This window comes from Cyphellophora attinorum, assembly GCF_001299255.1.
Source record: "Cyphellophora attinorum strain CBS 131958 chromosome Unknown Contig34, whole genome shotgun sequence".
Classification (NCBI taxonomy): domain Eukaryota; kingdom Fungi; phylum Ascomycota; class Eurotiomycetes; order Chaetothyriales; family Cyphellophoraceae; genus Cyphellophora; species Cyphellophora attinorum.
The window spans coordinates 21,559-48,151 of NW_017253262.1; the positions used below are offsets into that span (position 1 = coordinate 21,559).

The 26,593-nt window shown below is 54.0% G+C and overlaps 12 protein-coding genes across 12 annotated transcripts; 4 read left to right on the top strand and 8 right to left on the bottom strand.

The window, feature by feature from the left end:
• Positions 1-518: 518 nt before the first annotated feature.
• Positions 519-2,020, bottom strand: AB675_1603 (Anhydro-N-acetylmuramic acid kinase; the record flags this gene model as incomplete). The annotated part of the gene is made up of 3 exons (XM_018141506.1): positions 519-1,342; positions 1,442-1,534; positions 1,582-2,020. The coding sequence occupies 3 exons, from the start codon at positions 2,018-2,020 to the stop codon at positions 519-521; spliced, it is 1,356 nt and encodes a 451-aa protein (XP_017995966.1).
• A 704-nt stretch (positions 2,021-2,724) lies between these two features.
• Positions 2,725-4,401, top strand: AB675_1604 (Sugar transporter STL1; the record flags this gene model as incomplete). The annotated part of the gene is made up of 1 exon (XM_018141507.1): positions 2,725-4,401. The coding sequence occupies one exon, from the start codon at positions 2,725-2,727 to the stop codon at positions 4,399-4,401; it is 1,677 nt and encodes a 558-aa protein (XP_017996017.1).
• A 1,994-nt stretch (positions 4,402-6,395) lies between these two features.
• On the top strand, positions 6,396-7,532 carry AB675_1606 (putative oxido; the record flags this gene model as incomplete). The annotated part of the gene is made up of 1 exon (XM_018141508.1): positions 6,396-7,532. One exon carries the CDS (start codon positions 6,396-6,398, stop codon positions 7,530-7,532), a length of 1,137 nt encoding a protein of 378 aa, XP_017996012.1.
• Positions 7,533-7,739: 207 nt separating this feature from the next.
• Positions 7,740-9,458, bottom strand: AB675_1607 (Caffeine resistance protein 5; the record flags this gene model as incomplete). The annotated part of the gene is made up of 2 exons (XM_018141509.1): positions 7,740-8,074; positions 8,120-9,458. The coding sequence occupies 2 exons, from the start codon at positions 9,456-9,458 to the stop codon at positions 7,740-7,742; spliced, it is 1,674 nt and encodes a 557-aa protein (XP_017996013.1).
• A 664-nt stretch (positions 9,459-10,122) lies between these two features.
• Positions 10,123-11,115, top strand: AB675_1608 (putative uncharacterized oxido; the record flags this gene model as incomplete). The annotated part of the gene is made up of 1 exon (XM_018141510.1): positions 10,123-11,115. One exon carries the CDS (start codon positions 10,123-10,125, stop codon positions 11,113-11,115), a length of 993 nt encoding a protein of 330 aa, XP_017996051.1.
• A 35-nt stretch (positions 11,116-11,150) lies between these two features.
• Positions 11,151-12,335, bottom strand: AB675_1609 (putative oxido; the record flags this gene model as incomplete). The annotated part of the gene is made up of 4 exons (XM_018141511.1): positions 11,151-11,790; positions 11,841-11,913; positions 11,979-12,211; positions 12,265-12,335. The coding sequence occupies 4 exons, from the start codon at positions 12,333-12,335 to the stop codon at positions 11,151-11,153; spliced, it is 1,017 nt and encodes a 338-aa protein (XP_017996066.1).
• Positions 12,336-13,196: 861 nt separating this feature from the next.
• On the bottom strand, positions 13,197-14,459 carry AB675_1610 (uncharacterized protein; the record flags this gene model as incomplete). The annotated part of the gene is made up of 1 exon (XM_018141513.1): positions 13,197-14,459. One exon carries the CDS (start codon positions 14,457-14,459, stop codon positions 13,197-13,199), a length of 1,263 nt encoding a protein of 420 aa, XP_017996041.1.
• Positions 14,460-15,266: 807 nt separating this feature from the next.
• On the bottom strand, positions 15,267-16,052 carry AB675_1611 (uncharacterized protein; the record flags this gene model as incomplete). The annotated part of the gene is made up of 1 exon (XM_018141514.1): positions 15,267-16,052. The coding sequence occupies one exon, from the start codon at positions 16,050-16,052 to the stop codon at positions 15,267-15,269; it is 786 nt and encodes a 261-aa protein (XP_017996046.1).
• Positions 16,053-16,214: 162 nt separating this feature from the next.
• Positions 16,215-17,459, bottom strand: AB675_1612 (Formamidopyrimidine-DNA glycosylase; the record flags this gene model as incomplete). The annotated part of the gene is made up of 3 exons (XM_018141515.1): positions 16,215-16,574; positions 16,625-17,178; positions 17,225-17,459. The coding sequence occupies 3 exons, from the start codon at positions 17,457-17,459 to the stop codon at positions 16,215-16,217; spliced, it is 1,149 nt and encodes a 382-aa protein (XP_017996027.1).
• Positions 17,460-17,964: 505 nt separating this feature from the next.
• AB675_1613 (S-(hydroxymethyl)glutathione dehydrogenase) lies at positions 17,965-19,156 on the top strand (the record flags this gene model as incomplete). The annotated part of the gene is made up of 3 exons (XM_018141516.1): positions 17,965-18,012; positions 18,066-18,680; positions 18,722-19,156. 3 exons carry the CDS (start codon positions 17,965-17,967, stop codon positions 19,154-19,156), a joined length of 1,098 nt encoding a protein of 365 aa, XP_017995970.1.
• Positions 19,157-20,127: 971 nt separating this feature from the next.
• Positions 20,128-20,847, bottom strand: AB675_1614 (uncharacterized protein; the record flags this gene model as incomplete). The annotated part of the gene is made up of 1 exon (XM_018141517.1): positions 20,128-20,847. The coding sequence occupies one exon, from the start codon at positions 20,845-20,847 to the stop codon at positions 20,128-20,130; it is 720 nt and encodes a 239-aa protein (XP_017996054.1).
• A 731-nt stretch (positions 20,848-21,578) lies between these two features.
• AB675_1615 (uncharacterized protein) lies at positions 21,579-23,701 on the bottom strand (the record flags this gene model as incomplete). The annotated part of the gene is made up of 2 exons (XM_018141518.1): positions 21,579-22,132; positions 22,234-23,701. 2 exons carry the CDS (start codon positions 23,699-23,701, stop codon positions 21,579-21,581), a joined length of 2,022 nt encoding a protein of 673 aa, XP_017996067.1.
• Between the last annotated feature and the right edge of the window lie 2,892 nt (positions 23,702-26,593).

Sequence of the window (26,593 nt, forward strand, 5' to 3'; positions counted from 1 at the left end):
TTCACTCCGCGCTTCTTAGCGGGTCGGTCGTATGTACAAGGCTGGTCAAACTGTACGCATCGGACGCATCGCGACATGTCATCTGACCACTGACACCGTATGGCGCGCCGGTGGCAGTAATCACATGCTTTCGTAGCTCTTCTCAGCCTGGCCTCGGGTCGCGGTCGGGTGGACGACATCGAATACGACCTTGAGGCCATCTGGTCGACGCGTTGAGCGAGCTGAGCGGTCACGTCAAACCTGTCGTCTCCTCAAACGTTTACATTCTGCACGTTACTATCGTCGTGTAGCTGATATGCAGTGTCTAGCACGATTGAGCTATGGATTAAGAAAAGATGTTGTTCGCCGCCGCGACCGAATAATGTGGAGTTCGTGCCCGAGGCAGGACCACTCCTGCCCCTGCCGCTCCAAGACTTGGGCTGAAAAGTCAAACCTTCGCCTGCCGCTTTTGCATGTCGCGGCCCCCGCACTTGCGAAGCTACGCCTAGAACGCCTAGAAAATGCACTGACGCCTTTCTTCACCATTTGTTGTCAAACACCTTGCCTCCAATGTAGTTCACCAGCTCTGTAACTGGCTCCAAATGATCATGCTCTGCACCGAATTGCATCCCTTGTCGAAGCACCCTCCGATAGTTGTCGCCAGCGCTGACTTTGCCCAACACAAACTGCTTGTCACTCTCGACGCGACTCGGAATTGGGATACTGCGGCCAACGACAGCCTCCATGCCCTGCCATGCAAATGTGATCGCCTCTTTAGCATCAGCTGGTATCCCTGCTTCGTCCAGCATCACAATCCGCGTCTGTGGGAAACACTGCTGCATGTACTTCGTGATATTCGGGTTCTTTGCACCGCCTCCGCACATAAAGATCTCTTCCAGCGGTCCATACTTTGTCGGCATGTATCTCTCGTAGTGCTCCACGATTGCTTGCGCAGTGATCCGAGTTATTGTTGCGACGATATCGTTAGGTGTCAGACCTTTCTTGAGCCCACGAGCGATGAGGTCGTGTGCTAAGGTATCCCGGAAGACCTCGCGGCCTGTCGTTTTCGGCGGATCGAACTTGAAGTAAGCACGCGAAAGGAATTCGTCAACGAGGCCCTGATCGACGATACCCGCAGCACCCATCTCTCCGTTCCTGTCATACTCCTGCGCACCGTCGGTGAAGTAGCGGACCGCTGCATCAATGAAGACGTTTCCTGGTCCGGTGTCGAAGTCAAAGTACTCTTTGTTAAGTGTGCCATCACTGTTGTCTGGAGGTATGAAACAGACGTTCGCTATGCCCCCGATGTTCTGACATGCTCTGAGCTTCGTCGGGTGGTGGAGAACCAGGGCATCGAAGAAACCTGCGCCTTGCATTAGCCATGTATCTTATCTCAGAACCCCCGCAGTCGTGGGCGTTGCCTCCACGGCTGGCGTCTGGAAGACCGGAATTAGGCACTTACCTATTAATGGCGCCCCTTGTCGTCCCGCAGCTTGATCTGAGACTCGAAAGTCTGTAACAGTAGTAATACCAGTCTCGGACGCGATGAAGCGCCCTCAGCCATGGTCAACGCCGACTTGGTCTGGCCAGGCTCCGGCATACTGAGCAACCAAATAGTCTGGCCATGCGAACCTATTGCATCGACCTCCTCCTTCGGTATGTTGTTCTTCTGCAGAAATGTTGTAGTCGCTTGCGAAAAGGTCTTGCCGAGGAGCACATTGACTTCTGACAGCTCTTCCGGTGTCGTTTTGTTGTGCAGAATCATGTTCATGACCCGTTTTTTTATCTTAGGCTCCAGAGGGACCTCATCGTACGCCAGGAGCTCGAAGTGCATCGGCGCCGATGGATGCTCCTGCCTGAATCTGCAGTAGGCTGCATCGATCCCGTCCATACTTGTTCCGCTGTTCAGGCCAAGTACTCTGAGATCCAGTCCAACTTCATGGTGGCCGTTGGTCACAGCACCATTCGTTCCATTGCGCAGCGCGCCATTGGAGTTGCCATTGACTCCGTTGTGCATTGCGCCGTGTGTATTACCGTTCATTATTGTTCGAAGATCGCTGAGATCGTTGTTTGACGTTGGCGCGATTTGAAGGTGGGTGAATACAAGAGCAAAACCGCATCAGAGATACATCTTTAGTTTAAGAGAGTACAGATATTTTGAAGTCGATCGCCATGCGGAAGGCACGTTGTGATTGCTTTCGGCAGAAACCGTGCACATCGCTTATCGAAGGATGTTGTTCTGGACCATGCTCCACAGATCGAGACTCGAGAACAAAACCAACTTTGTCCTGCATGATTCGCCGACGGAATATTCGGTCTAGCCGTTCAGCCGTGCCGACTGTTTAGCCGTACCGTCCACAAATTTTCGGATGTGCCGCGTGATTGGGCGAATTGACATGAGCCAGTCAGCCGCGGCAGCCTCCGCCCCGCAAATCTGGGGACGTCGGAACAGATTGCAATCGGTCTTCACTCCAAAACCCGGAGAAATCGATACCAATTTACAATCAACAGCTCATTCGATATTCTTGTCAGTGCACCAACAACTTTCTAATTCAGCTCATCTTCATTAGAGTTCATATCTATATGTTATCAGATACGACGACAGAGATATATATCCCTGCGCTGTCCTCCTCGTTGTTCGATACGCACGCACACAGCTTCCAACAACATCTCAGCAACTTCATACACATCAACACAGCCCAGCTGCTTCGCTGTACCAGGTGCTCCTGACAACCAACCATCACAATGGCCTTCAAGCCATGGAAAGCTTTGCCAGGCAAAGGCGTCTTGCTTTCGCTCAACCTCTTCAGTGCAGTCGCCCTCATCTACGAAGGTTACAATCAAGGAGTCTACGGCGCTGTCTCCGGTACACCTGCCTTCATCGACATGGCAAAGATCGGAGCTAACGGGGTTGTTACCAATTCCACAAAGCAAGGTGGACTTGCGGCCGCCTACTACTTTGGCGCTATCTGGGGTGCCTTCATCGGTGGCCATCTTGGTGACAAGTACGGTCGAAAGGCAGGGGCTTTCATGGGTGCTCTCGCGTCCTTGATCGGCTCCGCCCTTCAAGCCGGCTCTGTCAACGCCAACATGTTTATCTGCGCCCGCGTCATCTCAGGTCTCGGCATTGGATTCGTCAACGTCCTCATTCCCTCTTGGGTCTCGGAGCTTTCGGAAGCTCATGACCGTGGTTCCACTTTCTCGTTGGTCTTCGTCTCCAACTTCTTGGGAATCTTCATCGCGAACTGGATCAACTTTGGCATCCGAAACAGCGGCCTCGAGTTCCGATGGCGGTTCCCTCTTGGATTCATGTGCATTCCGATGTTGATCGTCCTCGTCACGATCGTCTTCCTTCCTGAGTCGCCACGCTGGCTCATGGCCAATCACCGCAAAGAAGAAGCCATCGAGATCTTGTGCAAGATCCGTGGAGACAAGGACGTCAACGACCCCTCAGTCCGCGAAGAGCTCGAGCAGCTTGAAGCTATTGTCGAAGCATCTCATCACAAGCGTAACAAGTACATCAACATCACACTCGGCGGCAGATATTCCGGCAAGCTGCACCTTGGGCGTCGCGCCGTGCTGGGTTTGGCGCTGCAGCAGATTCAACAGTGGACTGGCATATTGGTCATGGTCTCGTGGGCCGCGAAGCTTTTCGAACTTGCTGGATTCAGTGCTTACAAGGCATCCTGGCTGTCCGGCTTGCTCAACACTTTCGGTGTTATTGGTACGGCAGCAGCTGCCCTGGTCATCGATCGACTTGGCCGCCGCAAGTCTCTCCAAATCTCGTTCGCCATCCAGGGAGTATCTCTGTTCCTGGTCGCCGCACTGATCAAGACCTCCCAAGATCGTCTTGTCTCCGATCCGAACTTCTCGCAAACTGTGGGAACTGCTGGATCAGCTTTCACCTTCACATTTGTCTTCTTCTTCTGCATGTTCAACATTGTGCCTTGCTGGATCTATGGCACTGAGATCTGGCCGCAGGAGGTTCGTGCAAAGGGATACTCCTACACTATCCTTGGATGGGCCATTGGCTGCGGTACGACAACATTCGTCATCCCCATTATGCTCGCCAACATTGGGTGGTGGTCGTTCATCTTCTTTGGTTGCATGAACTTTGTTGTGATGCCCATCATCCACTTCTTCTACCCCGAAACTGCGCGACGCAGTCTCGAAGAGGTTGATCTGCTCTTCGCCTCAGACAGCCTGCTGGCCAGCAAGAACATGGCTGAACACGACCGACGCGTGGACGAGGCTGGTGGCAATGTTGCTGTTGCTGCACGGAGACTGCTCGACGAGGTCAACGGCGAGACTCATTTGGATCCCAGACGGGTGTCGATTACTGGCGAATTCGGTGAAGGTAAATCAGCCGCATCTGACATGGAGCACTCCGAAATTTCGGCGAATGGTGAAAAGCAGATCTAGACAGAGATGTAGCAGGCATGCTTGGTCGAAACTGATATTCAAATCTATAGATAGTTATCTCACACAGCTTTAGATACATTGTTGATGTGCATACTTCATGCTCCTGAAATCTTGTGTCGCCTTGCAAGCCTGGAGCTCGACAGTGAAATACAGCTGTAGGAAAGTCCCAGGGGCAAGTCTCAGGCGTGGAGAAAAAAATTGATGATGCGCCTATGTTCCCCAATAAGGTGCTTCAAGGCGATCTTAGGCATGGCTTAGCGCTAGGAATGGCCGAGCTCCAGGCATATCACACCTATAAGCAGCGCCTAAACTCTGACCAGCTAAAACCCTGGCTGCTTGCTCGTCCGTTGAGATTGCCCGAGGACTCCTTTATTCTAGTGGACTCTTTGTATGATACTGTTCTGCGTGTTCAAGTCTTGCTACTTCTATAATATCGCTGGATGCTTCCACGAAGACGCGCCGCCGTCTATGAGCAAATCTTGACCTGTGTACCACCCACTGGCGCTGCTGGAAGCCAGCCACAAAATCGCACCCTGGAGTTCTTCCGGCAAACCAATTCGACCGAACATAGTCTCCTTCTTGAACTGAGCTACCAAGCTGGGCTGCTGCTGATCAAGACTTCGCATCATATCCGTCATCATATATCCTGGGCTCAAACTGTTGACACGGATGCCATACTTGGACAGCTCCATGGCGAGAGGTTTGATCAGGCCCTTGATTGCCGCTTTCGATGCGGTGTAGCAGGATATCTGCTGTGCAGAACTGGCAACGTGTGTAGCTATACTGGCAATGAAGATGATGCTCCCGGTAGTCGGTTGAGTCGCGTTCTCGGTGCCATGCTCAGCTTTGTAGCGGTCCGCCATGGCCCTCGCACATGCCTGCGCGACAAAGAACGACCCGTTCACGTTGACGTCGAAAGTCTTTCGAATGGTATTAGCAGAAGTCGATAGAAATGGTTCGTCGATGGCGATGCCTGCTGCGTTGATATTTATGTCGATTCTGTTGAAGTCTTGAAGAACCTGCGATATCGTTCGATCCACGTCTTCGTAGCTTGTCACATCGGCTCTGTAGTACCGTGACACGACGCCATGCTTGCTGGAAAGCTCGAGCACTTGCGAAGGCGCATCGCTGGTGATGTCCAGGACGGCAATGTCGCAGCCAGCAGATGCCAGAATGTCTGCAAATGCTAGCCCAAGGCCTCTCCCGCCTCCAGTGACCACCGCCACCTTTCCTCGAAGATCGTACTAGACACAATTAGACATTCTGCCCTGGTGCTACTGATGGTATGAAACACCATGATTCTACTCACCAGATTCATGCTGTTGGTAGTTTGTTGGTCGAGTATGTTCCTCGTGACTGTGGTCGAGTCACGATGAATTTTCCACGCCCTCTCCAAATGACACGCTGGGTGTAGCCGGTGGACGCACCACCATTCTCGACAAGCCAAGCCGTTGTCAATGTCCCGAAGTCACGCAGCTGTCACAGCAATGAGGCCGAGTGCTCGTGTCGCCGAGAGCCGATCATGCAAAGGAAAAGTTTGAGTGACGTCGGGCGCCGCCCACTGCGGTGTCACCGTCACGCTGTGATTGGACCGGAACTCTTCTGGCAGCTTGCTGCTTCGGCCACGACCATGCGCCGTTTAGCCGCTCTACCGGCGGGCCGGCATCAGAGTTTGGAGAGGTCTTGTGCACGTGTTCTCCGCACGCCCAGAACCCAGAATCCAGAATTCAGATCGTTGCCTTCTCTTCGGAGTGTCGCAAACACATGGCACATCGCGCGGTAAAGCATGTGCCCGCATGCTGTCCTGAAGCCTATTCATGAAGCGCACCACACTCCGTGTGATCTTCGCCCCCACGACTCCACAGATGGTGATAGATACAGGTAGGATGTTTTACCCTTCGCGTTGAGCGTGATATTGTGTCGCTTCACACACACAGCATCTCTCCGGACGAGTTAATTGCTTACAAGCACTTTCACCGAAGCAAAGTCTCGCCATGTCTGCGGCGGCGAACGGCAAACGCGTTTGTCGATGGGCGGCTTTGTCGCTATCGACCATCGCCTCGACATTCTTCCAGGACCTTCTCTCACAAGAGGGCGCGCAGTACGACCACAAACTTGTGGCAATTAGTACTACTGGCTCCGACGAGCGAGCACAGAAATGGCTAGGCGACAACAAGATTCCCGACGCAGGTTCGGTCGTGGTCTATCACTCGTGGGAGAAGATGCTGAAAGAAGGAGACTTCGACATCGTCTACATCTCGACTCCGCATCCCTTGCACTACGAAGAGACACTGGCGGCCATTGCACGCCGGCGCAACGCACTCGTCGAGAAACCTGCGACCATGACCGCTGCCCAGTATCGCAAGTGCATTGCCGAGGCGGAAAAGCAGAAGGTCGTGCTCATGGAAGCTATGTGGACGAGATATCTTCCCGCGACCAGGTATCTGCAAGAAGACCTATTGCCTCGCATAGGTGATGTGAGGCGCGTGTTCTCAGATTTCTCTTTCCCGATTGTCGGCCCAGAATTGCCCAACGACTCACGATTTCTGGATAAAAGTGCTGGCGCTGGTTCCTTGCTTGATCAGGGCGTGTACGCTCTGACATGGGCAGATGTTGCGCTTAACACAAGTAAGGCATCGAAGGCCGATGTTGTGCACGCGCACACACACACTGTCCCGCAAAGGCCAGGAGATGTTGACGACATTACAACAGTCATTCTGGCTGGTGGCGATGCTACCGCGGTTGTGACAATGAGTATGACACTTCCCGGTTCAAGCAAGCCCGCGTTCTACCAGCGACTACAGGCAGAGAAGGCTGCACCATCAGTCAGGATCGAAGGCTCCGAGGCCTCCGTTGCGATTCCGTTTCCATGCATTCGGCCAGAAGAACTCCGAGTGCAGTGGTACGGGCGGGACCATGTTGGTGAAGACGGGGTCGAGCGGGAGGAGGTCATTCGAAAGCCAGTGTCCGGATGGGGGATCTGGTATCAGGCTGATGTGATTGCCGATGCAGTATTCTCTGGGAAGCCCCAGACCATAGGCGCGGACGAGTCCTTGAGAGTGCTGGAATGGATGGACAAGGCGCGAAAACTCGCGGGAATAACGTACGATGCGAAGCTGGAACAAGTTTAGCTGATTAATAAAGATCGTGTGCTATGGCCAATTTCAGAAGGCGCCCGCCACGTCTTTCACTCGTTGGCCACCCTGGCCACCCATTTGGAAGATTCATCGCGATAAACCAAAGCTAGTATACATGACTCTCCGCCCTATGCGCCAAGTCTACGCCAGACATTCCCTTCGGCTCTCTAGTGACTATCGTAACCACCTCAGCTGGAGCCTTCAGCCCGCGGCGAACTTGCTCCTGGCCCGGAGACTCGCTCCAAAGAAGTACAGCATGAATATCCCACCAACACACACAATGTCAAGCCCGGCCAACAAACTAACGCCGCCCTGGACTGTCAAATTGATAAACATCGGCCGAGCAAAGACAACCGCGCCTGCTGCGAACGTGCTCCGCGCCAGATCATTCGCGGCGAAGAGTGATGCCGTATACTGTGGATACGTGAACGGAATGTACAAGAAGAGAACCTGCATCACGATGTACAGGCCAGCCGAATTCAGACCGACACCGATAATGCTGACAATCCAGTGTACAGATGGCCTGCTTGTCCAAGCTACGCTGCGTTAGTATAGACGTCATTGTTCAAGGCTCAACTTACCATAGATGAAGAGGCCGATCGGCATGATGATTGCCCCAATCAACCCTGGTACAAGTCTCGACTCTGGCGATCCAAAATGCGGCTGTGACTTCATGCGCTCCTCGGCGTAGAACCAGAAGTAGGCACAGTACGCAGGGATGCTCAGCCCCAACGCGACCAACACAATGAGAAACACAAGTCCGGTCTCGCCCAGGTTGAAGCCGTACTTCTCTGCGTAGACCAGTGGAAAGCTCTCGAAGAAGGAATAGTATATGCCGTAAATCAAGGCCATGTATACTGTCGTGAAGAGTACGGCCGGATCTAGGACATTGATCTCCCATGGTTTGATGAGCGCCTCAAATGCAATCTGGCGTGCAGTCATCTTGTGGATGCTGATCTCCGACTCCGATTTCAGATTGGTCCGCCCAGTCAGCTTGCGCAGCCGTCGTGCTCGTCGCAGGAGTATAGCGTCTGCAGAAGTCTCGGGAAAGCACGCAATCATGAGTAGCAGAATCGGCCCTGAAAGCCACAGCAGCTCCCATGCACTCCATCGCCAGCCCATCTTGGTCACAGCAAAACCGGTAACGGCTGGTCCAAGCGCGGGTCCAAGAGTTGCAGAGGCGACCCAGAACATCAATGCGTAGGGCATCTTGGTGGGCGCGTACATGTCTTGTAGTGTTGCTCCTCCAGTCGCCAGGCACGGGCTACCGAAGAAGCCCAGGAAGAACCTCAGCGCCAACAAGCCGCCAAAGTCATCGACCAGACTTGCTGCCATAGCGAGAATGACGAAGACCGTGAAGGTAGCGATGTATAGCCAGTTCCTGCCCAGTATGGGGATCTCAGACAGCGGCGAAAAGATCATTGGGCCGACACCGTATCCCAACACGTACAGCGCCAGCCCAAGCGACGACGCAGCCGGACTGACATTGTAGATACGCTCGACGTCTGTCTCTGCGGCCACATAGAGAGACGACCCAAGGTACACCGTGAAGGTGTAGAGACAAAGCTGGATCGAGATGAAGAGTTTCTTGCCAAGGGACCAGTTCTGAGGGTTCGCTTGATCGCTTTCGTTGAACCAGGTCACCAGAAGAGGCACCTGCGCAGCTGGTGTGGGACGGCTTCCGTCAGCCTTCTCGATGTCATTCGGTGTACCGGTGCCGCCTGTATTCGATACGGAGTCGCTCGTGTCGGCATGTGCTTGGTCGGGTGCGCCGGATCCTGCACTGTTATCCTGCTGCGGCTTGTCCCATGTGGAAGGCAAGGTAAATCCAGACTTCTCTTCCGGATGGCAAAGGCTGCCACGGACGCCCAGAAATTGCAGTGACTGTCCAACGGCTGATTCTCTGATGATTTCCCACATCATGCAACGATCTCGACGGGTTACACAGAGCTTAGAAGACGTTGTGTTGTGGGTGCGTATTCAGAGAACCCCTTGCAAACCATCGCTTTTGTATCTTGAAGCGCTTCGTGTGTTTGCTCATGGTCAGACCAGGGTCTCGCTCAAAGGAATTGATCGATCTTGATTGAGCGATGAGTTTCTGCCAGATGCGGCACGAAATTGCAGGTCTAATCAACATTGTTCCTCTTCGGGCAGGATGTTCAGGGCAAGGACAGAGATTGGTCGTGATGACCAGTGATTACCTCTCGTACGAGTCGTCGCAGAGTCGTCCTGGAAGCTCTTACACCATTAGATGTGATGAGTCATACCATTGCACTTCATGTCGCACCGCCTTCACAATGTTGAAATGCTGGTCTGTGCTGAGCGTTGTTTACTCAACATTGCCAAGAACTTTGGTACACTTCACAGCATGCGTCGTTACGTGACCCGACAAATGCTTGGCTAATTTTCCGTTCAGTAATCGACCAAATCGCCCCAAAGGCAAACGGATATACACTCACAGATGGGACTTTTTCTAGTACTTTAATTGAATGCTGTACCCGTCGCATCGCTCTCTGCCCTCCCCCGCTCCACCTTGTTATCACTTCTTAGCAGATCGCACTCCACACACACGACAGTCGACAAAATGCCGAACGAACTCGTCCTTTTGACAGGAGCGTCCGGTCAGATAGGATTCCGTACCTTGATCCAGGCCCTGAGCTCGGGGTATCATGTTCGCGCCGCCGTACGCTCACAGCGCAAGCAAGACCTGATCGCCAATGCCTCTGCAACTCAGCCGTATCTCAAGCAGCTGTCATTCGTCCATGTCACAGATTTCGAGAAGGACGGCGCTTTCGATGATGCTGTTCAAGGAGTCAGCTACATAATCCACATCGCATCACCACTGTCGGATGCCGGTACAGACGTCCAACGCGACATCGTCCAGCCCGCAATTCGGGGTACCTTGAGCATCCTCGACTCAGCGAGTAAAGCCTCCTCTGTCAAACGAGTGGTCATCACATCCTCTTCGCTTGCAACATGGTCGTTCGCTCCGGACCCTTACACGGCCAGCGACTTCCAGCCTGATCCCGAGGTGCCAAAGGAGCCCGGATTTTTCGCCTATGCAGCCAGCAAGAAACTTGCCCTGAACCGAACGCGCGACTGGGTGCAAGAAAAGAAGCCAGGCTTCGCGGTCATCAACATCATGCCATCATTCGTTTGGGGGAGAAACGAGAATGCAACAACAAGGGCTGATTTGGCGCAGGGCTCGAATGGCATGCTCTTGAAGTTGGCCTTGGGAGGCGCCAACATCGACCAAGGTTTCCCAAATAGCGCTTGCCACGTTGATGATGTAGCTGAGGTACACGTGCGAGCTCTGGATGTACCAGACGTGGGCCCCCTTCGTAATTTTGGCGTGGGTTGGTCGAAAGAAAAGTGGCAGTGGGACGACATTAAGGAGATCGCACGCAAACACTATCCGGAAGCTTTCGAAGATGGGACTTTCGTGTCCAGTGGATCCATCAAGTCGGCCGAGATGGCATTCGATGCGAGCGAGACGGAGAAGACCTTGGGCATCGAGTTCAAGTCGTTGGAAACGGCGATCAAGGACCTAGCGGGCCAGTATCTGGAGCTCAAGTAAACCCGGCGTCATCTTTCGAAGCTATATGCATCAGTTTACCACGGAATCAGGGCCTTATGTCCATGCTCCGTCAAGTAGCGGTTGACTTCCCTTGTAGTCGTATCCCAGAATGCGCTGCACTGCTTCGGATCCTTGACAATTGGATGTGCAGGCGTGACCACGCCTATGGGAGCGATGTACTTTCCCTTGTACTTCTGTGGCTGGCTTCTGACCTCAGGCGCCACGGCGGCGAACACCGACGTTAACGAGCCCGTGTCTTGGTCAAGCATCGTCAATCTCATCAGCGGCTGTACCAGGCCTGACCAGATGCCCACAGCATTGTCGCTCTTCACGTTTCCCGGGTCCAATGACATAGAGATGATGGGCAGGCTTTGCTGATCGAAATGTCGCTGTAGTTCCTGGGCAAAGACAGCGCAGGCAAGCTTTGCCATTGCATACCGCAGACCGTCGATCTTAAGCATGTTCTTCATGGTGAGCCGGTATTTTAGAGGCTCATAGGGTAGTTTGCCTTGCAGAAAGTCTGGCTTGTGGAAGTCAATAGCATAGTCCGGGGGAAGGAAGACCGAGTGCGCGCCAGAGGAGACCGTAACTACCCGCACATCGGCACCTGGAGCTCCGGCAGCGGTCTTCAAGAGAGGTAGGAGGCTGTTAGTCAAGATGAAATGGCCGACGTAGCTGCATAGTATAAGTAGAGACACATCACGAACGCATTGGCTAGGATTTACCAAACGGCCATGCATAACTCCCAGCCAGCATCATTTTTTTCCAGATCTTTTGTGGCCAGACCTGCATTATTGACTACGACGGACATTGGTCAGCCCCTGCTCCATGACCGCAGAGTTAAAGACAAGTGGTGATCCTACCAAGGATATCAAGCTTCTGCTCCCTCGCTTTGATCTCGTCGACGAAGTTTGAGATACTCTGCACCGAGCCCAAATCCAATGCGAGGAAGACCAAGTTCTCTTCTTTGATCTGCGGAGAGCTCTTCAAGATCTCTTGGCGCGCTTTCGAACCCGTCGACGACGATCTTGCAGTGATGTACACCTTGGCGCCCTTGCGAGCAAGGTGTTTAGCAGTGTGCAAGCCGATCGCGGAACTGCAGCACATTCAGTCAGGCTGACGTGAGTTGCCGCTGACCCAGAGTCGTACCTCGCTCCTGTGACAACCACTACCTTACCAATTAGGTCAGGGACATCCTTCGCACTCCAAGCTTTCCCCATTGTCGTCGCTGTGGCGAATTGAGATGACAGCTGTATTCCTGAAATCGAGGAAAGAAAGGCGTCTGCCACGGGGATCATTGCAGTTGGCACCTGTAGCTGAAACTCATGGGCTTAAATATGCGCAACAATAGAATGAGAGCCCTTCATCGGTGCGTCGAGAAGCCAGTCCGCCCATGAGGCTCAACAAGTTCCGGCTGCCTTCAACAAGACCACCGAGTCACTGCAGCACGCTTTGTCATTGATTAGAAACCCGCAGATCCCGCGCACCGCGACAACTCTTCGCACTAGTACCTTGCAGTCCGTCAATGGTGTGCGTTGAGTTATGCATGGCGAGAGCTTCGATCAGCAACGAAAGATAAAGCGCTCGCACTTTCACGCGCCATTCCGCTCTTTAATCAGCTTGACGACCTGATGATCGGGCCATAGCGTGATGTGGCTGAAGTGCCAGCGCAAGCTCAAGTTCGGCGCGCCCGTTTGTTCCACAGAAATCATTGATGCAGTGACAGGCAGAGTGTTGACAAAGGACGCACGAAGGTCGTGACGCGATTTTCAGATTGTAAAGTGGCGAGCTTTGACCAATCGGCACCTGGCTGTACCGATCGCTTCGAGAAACAAGCCTAGCGCTCTGACCTTGCGAAACTTTATATGCTCGACAGCAGCATAAATTATGCACACTTTCGAGTGGTGTACTTTCGAGGCACGGCCGGACACCATCGGTCTCAACGCATGGGCTTGGAGCCATCGACTCGATCGACGCTACGAGCGGTACTGCCAGACCTTCAGTCATATCGCAGTCACGCTGGAGGGGAGTGCGGAGTTCGCAGAATAGGAAGTCACAGCCAGTGCAAATATATCAACGTTCTACATATAGGCTGAGTCTCTGTGAGAGCTTCGGGGTGCAATGCAGAACCTAGGGACGAGAGACAACCATGTCGGCCCCATAGTCATCTGTGTCTGATAAGGCAAGAATCTGCCCAGCATCAATCCATATACGTCCGTCTCCACCGCTCCATCCTGAGCAAGGCCAGACCTTGTGCGATAGTAATTTAGGCGCTGATGGTGGTACATCTGCGACCACTTGTCGTCATTGGCCGGTGGGATCCCTTCCTCGATGGTGCTGCCAATGTAGTGAATCCACATGCGAAGGCGCAAGCTTGCCGGAAATTTGTAGGCCTTCCTATCGACATCAAACTTTCCTTTGAACAATCGAAGAGGTACGGCTGGTTCACTCTCCTCCATCAAGGTCTTCATGATCTGAGCCAAGTGCATGCCGTCTGTTACACATAGCTCAAGCGTCGTCGGCGTGCGGTTGGACCGATGTCCTGGCTCAAATCGCGTCAGCGATCTCAGCCACCATAAGGCCGCTATGGCAGCTGCAGCGCGTTGTCTGCAGCTAAAGGCTTGTATTGCAGTACACCGCGAGAGCGTAAGAGCACCGATCACACGCTGTGCATACAGAAGGAGTCGTCCGCAAAGCAGCAGCAGGCGCACTGACAGCTTCATGGATGGGATGTGCTGAGCTAACGGCATGCTGAGTAGGTTGTGGTAGTGTCGAGCCTCTGTGAAAAGCTCCGCAAGATATACATCCTCAAGCGCCTTCGTGTCTGTATGATCAAGTTTCTCAGGACTCGGCACAAACGGTGGATAGATTTGCTCGTCGTCGAGTTTCGTAAGCCAGTCATCGTAAAGCGCGAGATCAATGACAGGCCTTGTGAAGGTCTGTGTGGCACGCTGTATTTCGGAGGTGAGATACACATGGCGAAGGATGTCAGAATTGATCGTTGGGTAGTCCAGATGCGCCGCACTGAACACATGAGCAGCGAGAAACATGGAATGGCTCAACGCTGCCTGGTGGTCCTTCGCCAGAATCTCTGTATTGAACATCAGTAGAATGCAGTTGAGAGCATCAGGACTCGGCCCTCGCTCTTGGATCTCCTCGCGTAGTATTTTGAGTGCAGTTGACCGAGCACGTATCTCAGACAGCCTCATTGTGTTTGACGAAGTGACAGTCGAGTGCGTCCGTGCGATGCACGTGAGAAGCGCATGTCCGCCGAAATTACTGAGCAGGATTTGGAGCGCATGCTCCCAAACGATACCACCCAAGTCGGAGGATTTGGGAGACATGATGATTCCTTTGCATGCATCTTCAATCATGCATGCTCGCCAGAAGTGTATGAGCTCGCTCACATCTGCACTCATACGAATACGACCGAGATATGCGTTGCCGTACTGACCCTGACCTGGACTCCGGGACACGTGACTCGTCAAGAGCTGTTCTTTGGCCACGCGGTCGAAGGAAGCGATATTGACGTCAGATCCAGCATTCACTGCGGAGCATTGTTGAGACCTCTGTGAGACGCGGGCCTTCGCCACTGCTGAGGAAGCATGACTGTCGACCGGGTGTGGCGTACTTGAACTTTCCGAGTGCAATATCGTCGCTGCGCTGAATCTTCGAGGTCCGCTACACCGCTCTCCGCGTAGTAGACAGCGATGACATGGATTGTGCAAGTCGCATTTCACCCGTCGTTGCCGGCAACGTTCACAGCCGCCCGAAGGACCATGATAGACCATGGCATGTAGGAAGACGGATAAGCTCGCCGGCTTGGTGCTTCATCTCAATGAGTGCGTAGAGTCTTGGCCCGTATCGAGCATCGGATAGAGAGCTTCGTGCCACAAAGGGAGTTTGTAAGCATATCAAGCCTTATCTTGGGGGGCGCCAGCGCCTGAACCTAAACCTTGCTTTAGCTCTTTCAGCCGCATTGGCCCGCCCCGACTTGTGGGTGGTCCCCCCCGCGAGCCCGACGATGTGCCGGATTAGAAAACACTCACCAATCGGCCTCGCTCCAGTGGTTCATTTGATTGTCGAGGATGAATCTGCTGGGCATGTTCGCAAAATCCGCGCGCAATGGTTGAGCAAAACCATACGAAGACTCAAGCGAGCCGCGGATAACCCTGTCGAATAGCTTCGTCTTGCCATTCAAGTATGGCAAGATACTTCAACTCGGCCGCTGCTTCAAATCCCTTAATTGCAAGAGTCCGAGCAATGTCAGGCCGATCGACCACAACGTCTGAAAGAATCTGGCGCAGAAGGTCGACCTCCTCGTCACTCCGCGTCGCAGCAGTGATCAAAGGTAGTGTTGGGCTTTTTGCTGTCTTTGCGAGTATTCGCACGCCAGCTGTCCGCTCCGGAGCATCTCGCTGCAAATAGCCATAGGTGACCGCATCCACAGCTGCAACGTCTGCGAGGCCTTGCTGCAACATTTCCATGCTGCGTATGTGACCGCCGCTCTCGACCACGGAACTGAAGAACCTGCCCTGTTGCGAAAGAGGCGCGATAGCATGTCGAAAGAGATTCATGCCGCTATTCGAATCTTGGCTGTTGATCGCTGCTCGTGTGCCGCGCAGATCTGCCAAAGATCTTGCTGGGCTTGATTCAGGCACGAGAACGAAGGAACAGTGGGTCGCGCCCTCACAACCAGGCAGTGTGTACTGCGGGGACGCAACCAGCTTTGCCTTGCCTTGTAGACTCGATGCCCACGGGAAGCCACACGTCTGGGCGAGCAGCAAGTCCGGATGCAGCCACAGCGAGGATAAATCTGCTTCGACGAACGGCTGCAATGCAACGCCGAATCGTCGAGCGACTTCCTGGACCAGTCCTTCGTAAGCTGCTCGTACCGCGCCGGGCTCGCTGTACATAGTGAGCGCCGCGACGGCCATTTCGAGCGGCTCTGCTGGGATGTTGGCTTTCGGGATTCACGAGAGAACGAGCAGACGGCATGGTTTCGCACTTTCGCACTTGGAGACTCAAGTTTGCCGATGACATCATATCGCTCTTGGTCGGGGTTTCATCCGCTGTGAGAGGTGCTAAGAGTGAGATGCTCATCGTGTCATCTGGTTGCGAGCAACCTTTTTCACCTGCCGTTGGGAGCGACGGAGAGGTGTGCTCTCTGGCGCGGCATCAGCAACCACTATTTGTGCCGGTCGACTTGCCTTCACAACTTTTCTTCGCTTTCGCGTCGGCTCTGCGAAGTCGTGTCCATCATCCAGGACATTAGGAGTGTCCTGCAGGTTGCTGTCTTCCAGCGAGTCGGTCTCCTGGTCTTCGGGATCCACAACTGTCTTCTTTCTTCTCGCGGGCAGCGGTATGTTGCTGTAGTCGCCTAGGACTTGAACGCTCGTGATCGCTGTGATCCGACCGTTAATGCGATCATGCGTCACTTGCGTCGATGTCCCATCTTCCTACAGATAGAAGTCAGTGGATGACAGACGCGGCGATGAGAACGGTTCACCATTGTGAAGGCCTGTCCCACGCCATTCTTCCGCCCGTAGCGGTGCTTGTAGAGCCATGTCTTCGGAAGCTTTTTCGTGTCTGCATCTATGTCCATGACCTTCGCGGCGACGAGCTCAATGGCCGAGCGCAATGCGATGGTCTGCTCCATGTCCAATGTATAGGCCGGTTGTCTTGGATGAATGCGGGCATGAAACAGGACTTCGTCCACGTTGTAGTTCCCCAGGCCCGCCACTACGGCGTTCTGATCAAGCAGTACAGTTTTTATCGGTGCTGTGCGGCAAGTCAGATCTGCTCTGAAGTCCTCTGCACTTGGTAGATCCGACCACGCATCTCGCGCCAGCAGCGAAAGCGGCGGAACGGAGACTGCGTCCTCGGCATCCACTGCTCGTATGCGTCCGAACCGCGAGGTGTCGATTGTGCAAACTTCAGTGCCATCACCCAACTGCAGCAGTATCTTCCATCGCCATGGAGGCCATGATGCGCTTATACGCTTGATATATCGCGGTCGTCGATAGTGAAACTCCCCATCCTTGATAGCAACCGAACCTGTCACTATGGGCGGGTCAGCGGTGCGCGTGAATCACGGTAGCAAGCGTACTGCCTAGATGAAAGGCCAAGGTCGGGCCGTGACCATCGAGCCTCAGGTATATGTTCTTGCCTCTTCGTTTCACGGCGAGCACGGTTCGGGTAGGGAGGGCCTTCGCAAGGATCGAGGCAGAATCATCGACAAACACGCGTGGGTCTTCTTCAACTGACACTGCTACAATTCTTTTGTGCAAAATTGCATCTTCCAGGAGACGCCGGCCTCGTTCAACTTCGGCAAGCTCTGGCATGCCTCTCGTGTGCGATTGCTGGTCATTGTGAGGCGGCGATGAGGTTTCCTGCAGCACTTGTCCGATCAGGAAGGAGAGGGCAGACGGACTCGGATTTTCGGAGTTGTGAGCCCCTGCGGCAGGACTGTCGCACTGAATCCAACACAGCAATTGCCCACAAGAAATCGCGTCCGGATATCTGGAGAGATTCGCCGCAGGCACACGTCGAGCTAGCCTGAATGATGACGTTCGCCCAACTTGGCCCGAATCCTAGAGCCGAAACTGCCTAGAGCAGCGCCACAACCACTGCTCGGATGCGGGGATTCTGCGGGGGAAGTCCCCAAGAGCAGCATGGGAAATAGAATGGAAGTAGGTACGTTGGGAAGGTAGATTGCAACATCCGACCATTCTCACATCGAACAAGAGCAGACGAACCCGTGCATCCTTGTTCGAGATCGTGTCCCATCCTTCCAAATTCATCGATCAGAGGACATCGACGTAGTGCCAGACTGACGGAGCCGCAAGCATGCCTCCATCAACAATGAGAGCAGTAGTGCTCAAGGGCGACTACGAAGTGAGCAACCTCCTTCCCTGCAGTATTCATCGTAGCGCGCTAACAACATCCAGGTTGCCGTCGAGGACCGCCCATACCCAAAGTTGCAAAAGCCGACTGATGCTATCTTGAAAGTTACCAGCACCGCGCTCTGCGGCAGCGATCTGCACTTCTACCGAGGTCATCTCAAATGCCCGCCAAACTTCATCTGCGGACACGAATTCGTCGGCGAGATCGTCGAGAAGGGCGACGAAGTCAGCAACTTCAACATCGGCGACAAGGTCGTCGTGCCCTTCTATACGGCCTGCCAGGAATGCTACTATTGCGTCCGCGGTCAGGCTTCCCGATGCAGCAAAGGTGAGCTCTTTGGGAACAGTGTTCCTGTCAACACTGTGGATGGTGGCCAAGCGGAGTACGTACGATGCCCGCTCGCAAATACTACCTTCGTCAAAGCACCAAAAACCATCCCGGAGGAGATGCTTGTGCTTATGGCGGACATCTTCCCAACTGGTTACTTTGCCGCTGCCCGCTTCCTCAAGAACTTGAATGAGCGGGATCGAAAGGAAAGCACGGCTGTCGTGATCGGCTGCGGGCCAGTTGGAATATGCGCAATCACTTCTGCTCTGACCATGGTGGACACTGTGTACGCTATTGACTCCGTCCCGGAGCGTTTGGCGGAGGCAGAGAAGGTGAGTACTTAGCCCTTGGTCAGTACGCGCTGACTCTCCAGATTGGCGCGAAAACGTTGAATCTCAACGATAATCCCGCTTCCAAGATTAAAGAAGCTTCCGGCGGGCGAGGGGCCGATGTAGTCATCGAATGCGTTGGCCATGCGGACGCGCTCTACCTCGCTATCGACATGATCCGGCCGTTTGGACAGATCAGCTCTATCGGCGTCCATACCGAGAAGTGGGAAATTAACGGCTTGCTCATGTACGGCAAGAATGTCACAATGGCATTCGGCCGTTGTCCTGTCCGCTCAATCTTCGAGGATGCTCTGAAAGTACTGGTCCAGGAACAGAAGAAGGTGGCGTTCCTGTGTGGGAAGACGATGTCGCTTGAGGAAGCGCCACAGGCGTACAAGGACTTCGAGCAGCGGAAAGTGCACAAGATCGTGTTCAAGTTCGATGGAAAGACGGGCGAGTCGATTGCGGACAAGGTCTAGTCAGCCTCACAAATGACGCCTGGTCTGGCTTCGCGCTGTCGTTGTAGCACTTCAGGCTGGGCTATGCTTTCCATCTTCGGCCGTAGAATCAGCACATCTCCGCGAGCAGACTCCTCAAAAGATCGGCCTCCTCCCATATCTTGCGAAACTCATGCTGAAAGACACGGTCGACGTAGTAGAACCGAACAAGTACGGCTCGAACCTGTAGCCAATCTCGGAACATGCCTCTCTGCGCGACTCGAGCAAGCGCGGTCACGAACCACGGCCGCTCTCGCTGGCTGAAGCTCATATGCGCACCGAGGAACAGTGCCAAAGGAGTGCTTGCCATGCATCGCCCCAACAGTTTCGCAAGTCTGTCGCCTCCAAAGCGCGTTTGAGGTCCTGCACGAGACAGCGCCCAACTTTGCTGGCAGCCTGTACCACATTGTAGTGCGCATTGCTGTAGATGATAAAGGCTTGTCTGCAGGCTTCCTGAATTGGGCGGAATGCGTCGAAATGGTCGAATGGGTATGAGGCGAAACGCTGATCGATATCGGCTCGCTTCATGCTGACAGTACGCTTCTCGTCAAATGTAAAGGTGTGGATCCCAATCCGTTCGAAGCATATCCACGTTGGCCTGGCATCTCTGAAGAGCTTCAACATAGACTCGCTGAGACAGTCCCTGATATCGGCGTCAAAGAACGCTTCGCCCATATGCGCCGTACTCGGTTCACACCCGCTTAGAACAGAATTGAACAGTTCTTCGGAAATAGAAAGATCATCTGCAATCCTCGGGAGTATCGGTCGAGTCCGAGTCCGAATGGAGCGCCAAAAAGAGCCCAGCATGACACCTTCGATTCCTTTGCGTGGGACACCCGAGAATCCACCCCGAAGCTGGAGGATCTTCAACACACCGTCGAGATGCACGCATTCGTCTCCGGCGAATATTTCGTGCCATAGGAGGTAATGGACTGCGAGCAGCGTAGAAGGCTTCATGCGTTTGTCTCATCGGCGAGGCATTCGTTCAATGCTTGAATCGCTTTGATCCGGTACATCACTCTCTCCGTGGTCCATGATTTTCGAGCAGTGGGCCCAAAACCATACGCGGAGCCCATCTCAATATCGTAGGCAAAACAAGCAGTCAGAGCATACAACAACGCAGGTTCTGCCATGGTAGCTGGTACCAGCCACTTGTGAAAGTCGTCCCGCTCCGACTGTATTGGCTCGATGACTGGAAGTAGCACGTTGGCGAAGTGCACGAAGATCGATTCCATGTGCGGCGTCATAGGAGTTCTGCCGCTCGAAAAGGGATCGAGCCTTCTACAGTCGAGAACATTCCGCAGGCTCGTTGCATGGACATCGTCGACATTTTCAGTAGGTTGCGTAAGAGCCAGTTGCTTCGTCGACAGCGGCTTGGGAGCATCCTCTGCCTTTTCTTCAGCTTCCGGCTTTAGGACATGTAGTACGCGTTCCATCGCCGGTCTTGCAGGCAGAGGCCTGCGGTGACGCGCCTCTTTCCTTGACTGAGCATTGCGCTGAGCATGGCGGTTGATCTGCCATTGGGATTCTTGCGTCTTGATGCTAGAGTTGCCGGATCGCACAACAAACAAGAGCTTCATTTCCTTGCGGGGTGGCGCCCATGGAGCCGCGATGATCTTCTCGGCGTGCTCGCTGATCATTGATGGCGATTGAAAGCCCACGCCGGCAGCCATTTGAGCAAGTTGAACGCCAAGGGCGTCGTGCGGTCCTTGTGACAAGCACAAATCTTTATCATGTCGTTTGTGGATGATCCGGCGAAATCACGAGCCTCTCTAATTAAGCGAGGCCGAATGCGCACGCGCGATCGTATTTCGGGCCTATCTTTAGTCATGGTGCAAAGTGCAACGAATGGCGGGCAACGAGATGCTGATCGCTTGCAGTTAGGTAAGTGCAGCGGATGTTTCCTCCGACGACTGAAGCCCCACGGTTTGCGCTTAGAAAAATGCAGCCCACGCCCCGCAGACACCAAAATGAGGTGCGACGCGCCCGCCGTGCCTCGGCTCGCCCGGGTGACCTTACGCGACAGCAACATTCAAAGTCAATTCGACGTCGCGCGGCTGTTGAGATTACACAGATTGGATGGCAGCGGAAGGCGCGGCGATCGGCGCAACGACGACCGCTTTCGTACGGTCAGTCGAATGCACTGGATGGGAAGACATTATTGACGTGCTAGCTAGTCATTGGTATGCCACACGGAGCAAGAGCAGGGACCAAGTGAGCGCCTGTTTGTTGCAGAGAGGCTATGATTGCAGCGCAGCCTCCCTATCAGGCGGGCGTGACTTCCGAGATTAAGCATGATGTTCTAAAGCCGTTGAATGCTTTGCGCGGGTCTGGCGCTTTCGTATGTCTGATACCGCCATGATCTGCGACTTAACGTTGAGGTATACAAGACCCTTGGCCGACTTCACCAGGTGCGCGGCTGCCTCATGCTGGACGCATCCCTGGCAATGAGACGTGCAGCTTGCGGCGAAACCGCCTCATCAGGGTTGATGGCCGCAGCCTGCGCAAATCTTTGCCGCATACTGCTGCGCTGCTCCGCGTTGACCAGTACAGTCCTTCCTTCCCTATTGTGCTCCTCCAAGCGCACGACCGCAACTTCTGCGACCTTGCCCATTTCCGTCACACTCTCGCCCATGGGCGCGTTCATTGTGGTACGATCGTCCAGACCATGGAAGAAAGCGGCCAATATCGAGTTCTTCCACAGTCGAGCATTGCGCTTCCGGCTGATCAACACAGTTGCAACGAAGAATGCAGTCCCTGCTACAATCAGGCATCCTGGAAGAATGAGCCACTCCCACATGACATGTACGTGCGGCAGTACGTTCACGGTCGCTCCCGTGATGGTGTGCGGACTTCGACTGCTTCCCAGCAACGTGATGGATGCGGCGATGTTCTTCAGGACTTCCTCGGCACCCATGCTGTGCATTTGCTGTGCGCCATCAGACGACGAAGAGACCACTGTGGCGTTATCAGCCCCAAGTGGCATTTTGTCTGGTTCAAGTTATCGACATTGCAAGTCACGCCACGCCCAAGCGAAACGTTGCCTTCGAGTTTCTGACCAACTATATGGCCCCATTTCCGGAACCACGTATTCGAGCAGAAGGCGAAATGATCCTCGTCAGCGACTACAACTCGAGACCACGTCTCCGAGAGCTCGTTAAGGCCGTCCGCCACACTCCCGTTTCCAGTAGATGTCACACCGGGGTCCTCGAAAACATTGTCATGCGGCGACCAGCACCACCACGACTCCCTGTCATCCGTCTCCCCTGTCAACGCACCCGTGAAGAGAACCGTGAAGTTGGCGTCAAGGGAGTCAGGTGGGTGGAAAACGTTGCCAAAGGTGGTATTCATCGTTTCGACGGACGTAAAGCCGTTTGTGACATTGACATGGTGATCCTGCAGGCAAAAGCTGAGCACACATGTCTGAGCCTTATCAATCTTGAACTCGTCGAGGTCCACTGAGACAGCCACAGAGCCGATCGCCACTAGCGGATTAGAAATCCCCAGGATTGTTCGGTTCGATGGTATGAGAATGCCGTTCTGATTCCATATTGGGAAGAGCTCTGTGACAACCAAGTCTGGCGCAGACATTTGGTATGTGATCGTTCTCTCCGTTGAATTGGAATAGGCCGGTGATGTCTCTATTGTCTTGTAAACGGCGACCGTGATCTGGCTCGAAACATTGTAGTCGGAATAGCTGACATTACACGTGGTGGAATATGGCGAACCGCTTGACCAGTCGATGCTAAGGTCGCAGCCTTCGAGAATAGGAGCAACTTCCGGGGGACCACAGGAGCTGCACAAACCAAGCGACGGAAAAGGGTCCCAGGTACAGTTCGAGGCTGGGCAGAAAGGCTTTTGTGTGAAGTCCCCGCCATACATTCCAGCACCAACCGCTTCGCTGATCGCTTTGTCCATGTCATCGGACAGCAGCGTCTTTGTCTGGTTGGCAATGGCTTGGGTGGAATTGACAGAAGTACTCCAATTTGGGTACGTCAAGACCTGCTGGATGGACGGCTCGAAGGCTGTGAGGAGTACTAACACGGCAGCCCCGATCGAGGCTATGGTGGTGACGCCATGTCTGAACAACATCTTCAGCGACCCCCACGGGCCTCGTGCGGCCTCCTCGAAGACTTCAGCATCGACCAAAGGCCGGCCGCGTTGATACCAGACCCACTTGAGTTGACTGATTGCGCTCCCGAGGACGAGCAAGAGATTTGACTTCGAGATGTTAGCTAGGACGGACACAATCGCGTTCAGCGTCACGCCATGCGGCAAGTGAGGAACTGGTTCGCCATTGTAGAGCCAAAGCACCACGCCGATTGCAATTGCGGACAGGACAGACACGGAGAGTGCGCAAGATTCGACCACCCAGGTATCGGTGCCGAGGCGGCTGAGACGCTGCCATTGTCGTTCGTGCCAGGGAAGCTTGGCTTTCGCCACCCCCGACTTGTCCCTGAGGGATGATCGAGATGGCGATGAGGTCTCACTCCTTGAGATCCTCGGATGGAGACTCGTGTCAGACATGACGGGCTGAAGCAGATTTTGCTGGTCGTGCAGCATACGACCGTGGGTCGCGAGCTAGCTATCAACTTCACCAAGCAATGTCATGATATAGGTAGGAAAGTGTCACGAACATGCGACTCAAGATGTCCGGAAGGCAGAAGGACAAGGGCTGGCGTTCGCTGGCACCGCATTCAACTTACCGCGTTGGAGTCCGCTGTAGTCTGCAGTAGCCTGTCGAGACCGTTGATCGATCTGCAGATGGCAAAAAGCGTGGCTTGTCTATGCTTGTATCAGTCAAGCTTTGGTATCGTGGCACAATCTGTTGCGTGCTAGCCCGATGGCAATTTGAAACCAGTGCCATGATGTGCTCGCTTAGGGCCAGGGTGACATCATAGCGGGCGACTAAAGATCAGAACATCAAGCTTGTAGGCAGGACGAGGGCCGTTCCTTGCGGGGCAACAACTGCTGCATCTGCTAGCACCATTTCGATACAGGACGTGCGATACACGGCCCCCATGAAGTGTGCGCGTAGGAGCGGCATTGCGACGTCTGGAGTTTGCTTTGAACGAAGACAGCATGGTCAGCATTGTGCCAGGCCTGTCTAGCAACAGGGCTGTCTGGTCCTGCGTAGCTGATTTGGACGGCGTAGGTCGAGAGGAGATAGGTCTGATGGAGGGTGCAAAGACCGAATATCGTAAACTTGGAGGTCTGAGGATGTGGTCGGCTTCGGGGACGCACAATGCATGATGCGTCGCAGTACACATGTTTTCCAGGCCGCTATGTTGGCTCTTTTGGGCCACTTGTGCACCTGCTCTTCTGCATAGGCTCTCAGTCGCAGGAAACTCGATGCCTTCGAGAGACAGCTCGAAGAGCTCGGCACGACGCTCGGGTATAGTAATAACGACTGGTTCTGTCAGAAAGGACGGACTGCAGCTAAATGGCGCGCATGTTGGTCCTGCGTCTGATATATTCAACGCAGTTGACCGTGAAGCCAGTCCGTGGAGAAGTACAGTAATGAACGTTGAGCGCGTCGAGTGGTTCAGGTCGCGTCAAGAAAGGCACATGCAGCCAAGCATCTGCGCTTGGCTCGCCAGCTGGTCATCCGGTCTGAGTAAAGCCCCAAGACATTGTCCTCCCCGAGCTTATGTCGGTGCTTTGGCACCCTCTCCGGATGTCAAGCTGGTTGTCATCGAGCTATTCGAGGGCCATGTGGTCACAGAAATGACGGGGAAGCTCTGGCACGAAAACGCAGGTGTAGGTCTATACTTCCCGGCATGGTGTGTGATTGCAAATATATTTGCATGCATCCGTGCTGTTCAGGGTGCAAGAACTGCCGACTCTGAGTAGATTCCCATTGCTACAACATTCGCAGCCGGAGAAGTTCTGCGCACTGGGAACTCTGCTGCGGCGTACCCAGAAGGCTGATCAGCCCTTGCCTCTCCAGCACGACTGTGCTTGCCTGGTGCAAGATGTCTCGGTGGTGCAAAGTGCAGTGTGGCGGTTTCAGTCAACCGGTCTTATTTAGAACGGCGGTGAATCAGTGCCCGTGCCAAGCCTGTTACCGATTTCTTGCTTCCACTCGCGTGTAAGAACTTTTCGTTCCTCCTTCATCACATCAACCATAACCACAGCACCTTCCGCATTCGCGTCTTATGATTGATGCGACTACCACATAATGATACGCTTCTTAATATGCTAGAGCTGGCCGTCTACAAATCACATCAGGACGAGTCAGTGTGGACAGGGAAAGCAAGACCAAAACATGCCTCTTCAATCTTCTTCTCGAGGCTTCCAAAGATTCTACTTCCGCCAAACGCTCTTCGATAGCTTTGCGGCTGATTCAAGGAGACAGTCATATAGTACACCCACGCTCATCGGAAAGCACCCGCGCGACCACCGAGATCCGCGAAGTCTTCCTTGTTGACCCCCGCAGTGACACCCTTGTTTCCATTCGCTTCCAATATCATCGCCCGCAATATGCTCTCATCAACATCCTCCTTCAGCGTCCGTGCGACCTGCCGTAGGTCGTGCAGCGTGATCGGTCTCTTCTGCCATTTGTGAACAGCTTCATCGCCTCCTCTACCTCCGCATCGTGCACCGCCAGTTGATCGTCCTCCGAGTCACCATCACCTTCGGCCTCCTCACGTTGGTGTTGATGTAACGCCGAAACCTCAAAGAAATGCTCGAAAGTGATAATGCCCTCGCTCTCGGGGTCCAGGATCTCGATGGCGTCATTCATATCGGCCTGGGTGAGCTTCAGATTCTGTGCGGTGAAAGCCTTCTTCAAGTCTTCGGTCCGCATAACACCTTCCTTCTCCTTCTCGTAGTTTGGAACGTGGAGAATACGAAACGCTTCCCACGCGGATCGAATCTCGCCTTCTATCTCAACACTAACATTGTTCTCCTTGGCGATCTTGGACCGCCGTGGCGCCGGTGCTGCCGCCGGCTTGACTTGTCGACGCGGAGGCTGCCATGAGTGTAAGTTCAGCATGTTCATCATTCGAATTGACAAAGCGCGACATACCATACTGCGCGTGGTGCCCGAGAGCTGCCAAGACCCGCATTCACGGGCTGTCAAGTCCAGCCATCATGCACTAGTGTTACTCTTCGAATCGCTGTTCTTGCTGGTCTCCGGCACTGCGGTGCGTGATGGTCTGGAAGCAGCAGCGGAAGACGACGTCACCGCAAATGGAAGCACAGTGGCGAAAGAACAAACGAGGCTGCGCAAGGCTGAGCAGATGACGAGCCACTTGTCGCCTGCCAGGGTGTCGTCGTGAAGGTTGCCTGCTCTCATATCACTTTATCTTCGTCCTCGCCTCTACATGAAGTCGCAGTCACGAATAGTTGTCACTAGAAACGCGTCTATATGAATAGCAGCCAGCGAGGTGACCACTGATCTGATCGTTGATCTGA